Source organism: Drosophila kikkawai, chromosome 3L, assembly GCF_030179895.1.
Source record: "Drosophila kikkawai strain 14028-0561.14 chromosome 3L, DkikHiC1v2, whole genome shotgun sequence".
Taxonomy (NCBI): domain Eukaryota; kingdom Metazoa; phylum Arthropoda; class Insecta; order Diptera; family Drosophilidae; genus Drosophila; species Drosophila kikkawai.
The window spans coordinates 27999028-28008840 of NC_091730.1; the positions used below are offsets into that span (position 1 = coordinate 27999028).

The 9813-nt window shown below is 41.8% G+C and overlaps 1 protein-coding gene across 1 annotated transcript; it reads right to left on the reverse strand.

The window, feature by feature from the left end:
• Positions 1-9069: 9069 nt before the first annotated feature.
• LOC121502783 (uncharacterized) lies at positions 9070-9813 on the reverse strand. The gene is made up of 2 exons (XM_041776499.1): positions 9520-9813; positions 9070-9423 (listed from the first exon to the last, which is right to left on the reverse strand). The coding sequence occupies exons 1-2, from the start codon at positions 9811-9813 to the stop codon at positions 9070-9072; spliced, it is 648 nt and encodes a 215-aa protein (XP_041632433.1).

Here is a 9813-nt window from a genome sequence, read left to right on the forward strand (position 1 = left end):
AGGAGCACAAGGAATAATATGCCCTTTTTGGGTAGAGCTTTGGCAACTCTATTATCGATTCCGTCAAATCCTGGTGCTTTATTAACGTGCAGTTTTTTAATTTGGAGACAAACTTCCCCGTTTTGAGGTGTGACGCTTCGCATAGCAGTAGGTCATTGGTCTGCTCCGTGTCCTTTAGCAGCCCTTAACAATGTAAGTACAAATAACGCTCAAAACTTTATTTAATTAACAATTTCTATTAGGAGAAAGCATAAAAATCAAGCACAGGATGAAGTTTTTATCCTTTTCATGGAAATCAATAAAGATATTGCCAAGTGGCGAGAGGCGGTAGATGCCAAATGGGTGCAACTGGCAAGTGATTTAAGCGCTGCAGGTCCACCAATAAAACATGTTGGTGGATGGAAAAAGGTAGGATTCTTTTGAGAAGTTCACATTGAAACTCACAATATTACCTTAAAGGCTTGGGCAGACTGGAAAACCTCCATGAAAAGAAGCTGGCCCATAATAAAAAAAGAGTCTATTGCTACAGGTGGTATTCCATTTAACCAAATGCCCCTAACAGATATGGAAACCAAAATTTCCGTTCTCTGCGGCTTATTCCGGATGGTAGATGGGATTGACGGTGCTAGGTCTTTCGGACCGGAAGAGCCGATCAAAACGGAGGCCACGGAAGAAGCTCGCAAAAGCGTCCCGTGGATTCCAGTCCAACAAAAGAATCTCCGCCAAACAAAATTGGGAAGACGCAACAATTTTCTTTGGATGAGGCTTGCTCCAGCCAAATGAAAATAATGGAGCGCGTCGTGAAGTCCCTGGGCGAGCTGAATTCGACTATGCGAGCCCAAAACCAAATGATGGCAGAACATAATGCTGCTATTCTAAGCATAGAAAGGGAGAAATTGGAAGCCATTAAAAGGCATTATAACCAGAAACGTATAACCAGAAAAGTACAAACGAATTATTCGTCCTAGAGAAAAATTCTCTCGTATTGCTATTGTTCCAAATGAAAGAATCATGGCATGCTCCGGGACGTGTAGCATCAATGGCAAGAATCTCCATATTATAGTTGCATACCTTAAAAAAACCCACAAATATTGCTATTTTATTTAAATAATAGGTAATAATGGTACAGACTTACCACCATTGCATTAATGCTAAAGTATCCTTTCCGATTTAAAAACAACTGGTTTTACAATTTTAACATGTGTCCCATCTACGCATGCAATTATATTAGGAAGAAAAAACTATTCCAAAAAGTAATCCTTAGATTCATTATTTTGAACTGTTTTGATATTTTTATTTAATTTGATATGTTTTCGGAGCACAAGTTTTCTAACGATCCTATCACTCTATGCAGTATTTTAGAGAATGTGCTTCTTCCTATGTTGACATCATGGTCCTTTGCACCCCCAATTGGTAAGACCCGGTTGCAAGGAAGCGAAGCACTACCGCAACCTGTGTCACATGAGAAATGAGGGGCTTCCCTAGGTAAGGTCCAATTTGATCTACAAGAAATGTGAACAGTTCCTTGTTTACCCGGTAGGATTCTACAAATCTGCAAGTCTTACAAATGTAGCTTTCAGTTTTTTACAATTGCGATTAATGGTGACTCACTGTCGATCTGGCAAATCCAAAATCGCAGCATTGTTTCTCAAGTGTTGATTGTTGCGCTGAATGCTTAATAACTGTCGTCTCTTTATTTCGCCAATATGTGCAAAAACATTTTGAAAAGTTATAACGTGAAAATCTTTAAATTGGTACGGGCAAAGCACCTGATATATGCACAAATTTTCCAATACTTCTTATCGAACATTTCCAGTATTGCGCCGAAAACAGATGATTGAAATTTCAAATATTTATGTAATGAACTAGTAACCCATTAACGTACTTAGGTTGGACGCTAGAGCGGGTCAAAATCCTATTAGCCCCCTATTAACAAAACTCAGGCAAAACAAACGCGCTTGTCTATACCGGTCAGCTGATATTCCTTGGAAACAGGAAGATCGTTTATTACATTATAAGTCTAAATTTAAAAGACAAAAGAAATTTAATAAAAGCAAATACGATACTTCCAGGCCCGACAAAGAAATGTAGACGGTTGCCGATACTTCCAATTCTGCTATTATGCATGATCCCAATGATTCATATGGTCCAGGGAAGTAATATAGAAGTAAACCCGATAAGTGCCAGAAATGGATATTTGGTCTTTTAGACAGGAAACATGGACATCCCGGTAAATTACGAGTATCATTATTTAAGTATAAACCTGACGAGGACTATGCTAATATTCGATAACCTATTAGAAGAAGCGATAGAGTTTCCTATTGTATCTGCAGGATAAGATACAATATTTAATTGAAAAATTAAAGAGGGAAATTAACGGTTTAACAATTATTAGGCGGAACAAACGAGGTCTCTTAATATAGTGGGTACGGCGTACAAGTATTTATTCGGCACATAAGACCAGAATGACAAGGACGAGCTACAAGAACGTATTAATAATTTGTCAGAAAATTCGGCCCAAAATCATGATCTGAATATGATCATTAAGGTTATAAACAGCGGCATTGACATTATTAAGAAGCTCAAGGAAGATAAAGAGAAAGATCAACATTTAGCAATCCTAATGTTCAATATTCAACAGTTCACGGAATATATTGAACATGCAAAACTGGGCATGCAGTCCACGAGATTAGGTATTTTTAATCCAAAATTACTTAAACACAATTATTTAAAGCAAGTAAATTCCGAGAAAATCCTAAAAATTAAAACAACAACCTGGCTGAAAACCGACACAAATGAAATTCCGATTATTTCTCACATTCCCAATGAAATTACGAAGGTGCCTGTGTTCGAAATTATCCCATATCCCGATGAACATAAGTATATCCTGACGGAACACATGTTTGATAAGTTTTATATTAACGAGGATAAGATTCACAATAAACATACAGGGCAAATCGTTTTCGATAAATGCATCATAGGTATTAAACAGGAAACAACTGAATGCAAATATACCAAAACGCAGAAAAACTTCCAACTAAATTATATTGAACCGAACATTTTAATCACATGGAATCTCCCACAAACCATTGTAAACCAAGATTGTACAAATAGTCAGGTATAAATAACAGGCAATATCATGATTAAAATCAGAAAATCTACTATCCGAATTGACGAATTTATTATTTTCAATAGTTTTGCAGATTTTACGCAGACAATTTATATAAATAACAACGTTACCAAGATAGAACCGCTAGTCTACTTAGAAACAAAAGAATTAATAAATGGCCACGTAAAATACTACACTACACTTCAAATTATCTGCCTGACAACATTTGTAATCACAATAGCCTGTTTAATCCTGTATTTAGTTTATAAGTTTAAAAATATACCTAAGAAACTCATTGTAAAATATACTAAACCTGAAGAAACAAATTTAAGTACCTGAGGACAGGCAACATTCAAAGATTGGGGAGTGACATACCCATAGTCCCACGGACTCTGACTAAGCCTACTTATTTCACATACATAAGTCCGTACACAAACACACATTATTGTAATACCCTGTAAACACAACCACACTTGCCCAATACACCCTTTACCTCCCATAGTTTATCCAGTACACACCAGATAGCAACCAGACGGCTACATGAATCCCAAAGCCAAGGCCAGTGGAATAAACCCTAGTGGAATAAGCCCAGGCTCCACAAAGGATGCAATCTGAAACTCCAGACAGTCCCTCCAAGTAGACTAAACATTTATGACTTAAGCCATCACCCAATTGTCACGTTTCCACGTTCAAAGTTTGGACTCGCCAAGTCGAAAACAAAAATATTAGATTTCGATAACAAGATCGTAAAATCAAAATAGCACTTGTATCCAGGTAGCTAGGTAAAAGTGGTGAGGCCGCCCTGGCCGCCTCCAATTAGAACTGAGCTCCGTTTTGGTCCACACCCTCGATTTGCTGTTGTCTGCGCCCTTCTTTGTACCAGCCCGTGTCATTCAGGTAAGCTAGGATGGCCGCTACTGGCTGCCTTAAAACTTCCCCTAGTGACTCGAGTTGGTGTTTTCCGAAGTGTCGGGCTCTTTGTTTGTTGAGTGCCGGGCAGTGGCACAACAGATGCTTTGGTGTCTCCTGCTCGCTTGGTTACTTTCAGCTTCTGCATTGTTGGTTGTAGGGTAGACCCATCGTACAGGCTTGCGTGCCTATTGGCCGGTGATGGTTGCCGTTACCCTCTTGATGTCCTTTTTGCTCTTGGAGATCAGTTCTGCGGTTCGCTTCCTATTGAATTTTGACCAGCATAGTTTCGATCTTCTATGCTCTGCCTTCGTCGACCATTCCTTGCTGGCTAATTGTTTGAAATGGTCATGAATTTCCGTCTGGACCGAGTTCAGGGAGATCTGGATATCTGTTGTTACTGAGTGTTCTTCTGACCCTTTTCTGGCCAGCTCGTCGGCTTTCTCGTTTCCCTCTATGTCATTGTGTCCGGGTACCCAGGTTATTTGTACCCTGTTGTCTTCTGCAAGTCTGTTTAGTGCCCCTTTACATTTGGCCACTAGTTTTGAAGTCGTCCGTGCTTGTGCGAGGGATTCGATCGCCGCCTGGCTATGTGAGTATATCCTCACCTTGGTATTCCGGAGGCCTCGGTCTAGCGAAAGTTCGGCAGCTTTCAGTATCGCGAGAACCTCCGCCTGGAAAACCGTCGCTGACTCTTCCACCTTCCAGCTTTCGACGAAGATTCCGGCCCCTACCCCGCCGCTCATCTTTGAGCCGTCGGTGTAGAGTGATACTTCATCCGGTTCGGTTACTCTCCCTCTCTTCCAGTCTTACCTTGTAGGGTATATAGTGGTGTATGTGTTACCGAATCGCAGTTCGGTTGTCATGTAGTCAGTGTCTACTGTCGTCCGATAGTTTATCTCGTTCAGAATCCTGCAGTGTCCGGTGTGGTAGTCTTTCCAGCTTTGACTAGCCTTTAGTCGTACCGCACTTTGTGCTGCAGTGTTCCTGATGAAATGCTCTATCGGTATTATGTTCAGGATGGCGTTCAGCGCCGCTGCGGGGCATGATCTCAATCTCAGTGCTCCCGTGGCTCCTGCACATGCCGATCTCTGTATCCTTGTTAGTTTCTAGACGTTGTATGCCCTAGTTAATGCTGGCCACCATACTAGTACTCTGTATGTGAGTATGGGTCTTACCACCGCTGTGTAAAGCCATATTATTATCCTGGGGTGGATGCCCCAGTTCTTTCCGAACATCTTCCTGGAGGAATAGAATGCTATGCTTGCATTCTTGACTCTCTCGTTGATGTTTTGTTTCCATAAGAGTTTCGCATCCAGTATCACTCCCAGATACTTTGCCTGCTGTGATATCTCTAGTTCTATGCCATCTATCTTTGGCTTTGTGAAGCTGGGGTCTTTAGTTCTCCTAGTGAAGAGCATTCCATTTCCATTTCCAGTTCCATTTTACTTGGATTTATGCCCAATCCTCAGGCTTTTGCCCATGCATTGAGTTTCGTGAGTGCCCTTGTCATTAGTTCGCTGATGACGTCGGGGAATGGTCCTGAAGTGAGCAGGACTACGTCGTCTGCTTATGCTACCACTTTTACTCCTTCGCTATTTAATGTTCTTAGTATGTCGTCCATGTTTATCAGCCAGAGCAGTGGGGACAGGACTCCCCCTTGAGGTGTGCCCCTCTTCACAAATCTTGTGTGATGAGTGCCACTCAGTTCGGCTGTTATCCTCCTGCTCGTCAGCATTGCGCCAATCCATGCCCTGATTCCTCCTTATACTCCTATACCGTTGAGGGAGCTCAGGATGGAATCCGCATTGACGTTATTAAAGGCTCCTTCTATGTTCAGGAAGGTGGCCATGGCGTAGTTTTTGAAAATTAGAGCCTTTTCTATGTATCGCACTACCTCGTGTAGTGCTGTTTCAGTGGATCGGCCTTTCCTGTACGCATGTTGCGCATTGGAAAGTTTTTTCTCCGTTCTTTCTCTGATGTGGATATCAATGATCCATTCCAGTGTTTTCATTAGAAAAGAGGTAAGGCTTATCGGCCTATAATCCTTGGCTTGGATGTATCCCCTTCTTCCTGGTTTTGGTATGAAGACTACCCTCGCTTCCTTCCATGGAAGTGGTATGTGTGCTGTTTTAATGCATGCCTGGAAGATTGCTTGCAGCCATTTTCCCGTGCTTGCTCTTGTTGTTTGTAGCATTGCTGGTATTACTCCGTCTGGACCCGGGCTTTTGTATTTGTCGAAGGAATCTATCGCCCAATGGATTCTTTCCATGGTGATGATCTCTTCTACTTGTAGCTGCTGGACTGCCCCCTGGCTTTCCAGTATTTTGGGTTCTTCTTTTTGGTTTCCTGGGAAGTGCGTATTCAGCAGGATTTTCAGTGACTCTTCAGCCGACGTACTTATTGCCCCGTTTGTTTATGAGCGTGAGGCTTGTGTGCCCTCTCGCTGCGGTTTTGCTTAGCCTCGCCGTGTCTTTGATTCCTTCAAGCGATTCACAGTAACTCCAAGATTCCTTCTTGGCTACGTAGATTGCCCTTTTGTATTCTTTGTGTATTGCTTTGTACGGCTCACAGTGCCTTTTCTCATTTAGCGTTGCTAAAATCACATCTTTTGAACCAAATAAGGTAATCGAATAATTTAAACGGCATTGGACAGATAATTGTTTTAAAATGTATATATGTACTGCATAATGTACCACGCCCACAAATGCACCTTTTTAAAGGGTATCAAAGTGAAAAAATTTTTTTTTCAATGAAAACAATTTTTAAAAAATATTTTTTATTTACTTTTTATGTTTATTTTTATGTATTTGCTCAAATAAAAATAATTTAAAAACTTAAAAAAAAAAAAATTAATTTAAAGTGTAACCGCCACGCGCTACAGTTAGTATATTTCTTGGAATGTATGAAATTGTGTCGGTATTTTGGTATATTTAACTCTGAGTAGTTTTGGTTTATGTCGTTGCAGAAAAAGGTGAAAAAATGGACACCTGGCAGGTAGCGATTTACCTGTACAAGCCCAAACCAATGTGCCGTTTTTTTGAGTTAATTAACAGTTTATGAATGTATCTATCATTTAAAGTAAAAACCATGACCATTGGTTTTATGGTTTTTGTGTAATATTACCTGAAAGTCGACCAATTTACCTATTTTTTTGGTATGATGCAAAAAACGAAAAAAAGTTAAACTTTGAATGTTCATATCTTCTACAAAAATAATCTTAAAATAGATTTTTTTGCAGATTCCGAATCCTTGGGAAATTTTCTGTCGAATAAATATGGGTAAAATCGTTTTTGCGAACATGACTTTTTCGATTTTTGCAACGCTAATTGTTCGAGAGGCGGTACTGTGCGGCTGTCAGTTCCGTAACTTGGCTTTTCGAACTTTCTTTCTGAGCTCGCATAGCAGAGAGCGGCAGCAAACCACCGGATCAACCGGACCACCGGATAAACACCGAGTATTTTTGACACCCGAGTTATTTTTCGGCAACGAGAATAGGGTGCGAGTAAACGACAATAATTCTCGTATATTTGTGCACACAAGCGTAGTTCGTCTGCGAATCTTATTTTGATTCGGTTAGTGTGTTGAAGTTGAGCGAGAAATGCTCGAAAGAGAAGTGAGTAAGAGCGAGAACACAATACTCGAGCCAAAATCAACACCTGGTGACTAGATGCTCTCGTTCATTTTTGTGATTCCTTTTGCAACCTGCTACAACCAAAATACATTAAAGTAAATTAAAAATACAGTATACATTTCCTGATTTCTTGTTCTTTTAATAAACCAAAAATAATAACATACATATGGTACATAGTTCAGTCTATATTCCCTTTCAGTTTCAATTTGATATTTTAGTTCTTATAATTTCATTACATTTTTTTGTTTAATTTCTTCTTCTTTTTCATTTGTTCTGTTCTTAAAATTCGGAAATATTCATATCGTCGTGGACACAAAGTAAAAAAATTAAGTTAAGGAACGTTTAGTTATGTGTGTGAGTGCCACCGGCACCGAGCAACGAAAAGCACCGGGTGTAAAATGCATAAAAACAATCGCTGAAAACGTAATCGGGTGCTTGGTAGACATGCCACCCGTTATACTCTTGCAAGTTTATGTATGTGCGACTCGTTTACTTTATTTGCCGGTGGTAAGAAGCACCGGCACCAAAATTTTGACGAGTGTGAATAGAGTTGTCAAAAGAGGTTGCCGTTCTCTGTCGCATAGCTTTTTGTTCCACCATGGTGGGTATGTCTTCTTAGAGTATGTTAGTCTGCATGACTCTTTGTAGGCTTTGTTCAGAATATTTGTGAAGTCCTCGACTTCCTTATCTATTCCTTCCGGGGTGGATCGAGGGTTTCGCTTCGGCGCCGTTTCACATATCGGCATCACGATTTTGAAGAATATGTACCTGTGGTTTGAAAACGAGTCTTGTGTAGAGACTCTCAAATTTCTTACCTTATAATCGCTATGCTCCATTTGGAGGGTTATATCTATGACTTCTTCCCTGCCCTGAAATCCTTTCGTAGTTGGAAAGATGAAGGTGGGCGTGTTTCCCTTGTTACAAATGGTGACGTCACGACATATAATACTATCGAAAAGAGACTCACCCGTTTTGTTTGTCTCCTTACTTCCCCACAGTGTGTGCCTTGCGTTGGCATCGCACCCGAGGATGAGCGTCGTCTTAGTCTCCTCGGCCCACTGCATCACCCTATTGAACGCTTCAGGTGGTGCAGGTTTGTCGTGGGCCATATATCCAGAGGCTATTAGTATGGCTGTCCCATCCGCCGCCTTGAATCTGAGATCACCGGCCACCGGCTGAGATTGGGGTAGAGAAGAGCATTAAGGTTTTTTTTTAATGATTATACCCGCCCTCGGCCTACCTATCGAGTTTGTGTAAAATGTTGTGTATCCTTTTATGGCCATGCCAGAGATTCGTCCGTCCCTTGTCCATGGCTCTTCTATAAGGCCGATGTCGATGTCCTTCTCCCGGATAAGGACCGCCAGATTAGCTGAAGCGTGGGAGCTGCGCTTCAGGTTTATCTGAACGACCGTTGGCATTAGATCGGAGTGGTGTTGGGGGTGCTGTCGTCGATTGCCAAATCGTCCAGCAGCTTATTGGGGTCCTCGACTTCGTCTTCCAGAATATCGTCCGGTTCATCTAGGAAGATCTTTACGTTAGCCTTCCTGATGCCGTACCGCACTTTATTGTCTGCTGCCTTAGGCTGTTCTAGGCAGCGCTGGTTTATCAGGAACAGGTATGGCTGACTGGACTTCTTTTCCCCTTCCGCTTTGAGGATGGCCCAGTCCTTCATATCGACTTTCTTGTTCATCGCTCGCAGAGTCTTGAGCACCCTTTCATGGCTAGGCAGCCCCTTGGGTAACCAAATGCTCTGGGTCTCCTTGGGATGTCCCTGGAGGGGACCAGCTTTATGCTTATCCCCTTCCATGCGTTGCCTAGTCTGGCAATGCAGTCCGCCAGGAAGTCCTACGAGAACTCACCGTCGCACCTGATTACCTCTAACCATTGCCGAGGAGTCAAAGGAGGGTGACCGTACCGATGGCTCGGTCAGTATCTTTTTTGTTACCATCTTTGCCAACTGGGTCTCGACCTCCTCCCATTTCTCCATCAGAAGGCGCCAATCGTCGTTGAGCTCATCAACAAGTGCTATAGCGAGGCTATCTCGGGCCACCTCACTGAACTTTTTCGCCGGCTTGACAAAAGTGGTCGGTCTCGGTGCGCCCTTTGTGTCCTTGGCTCTCTTCGGAGCACTCTCGCTCACCTCTTGTGAGCGGTTGCGCAT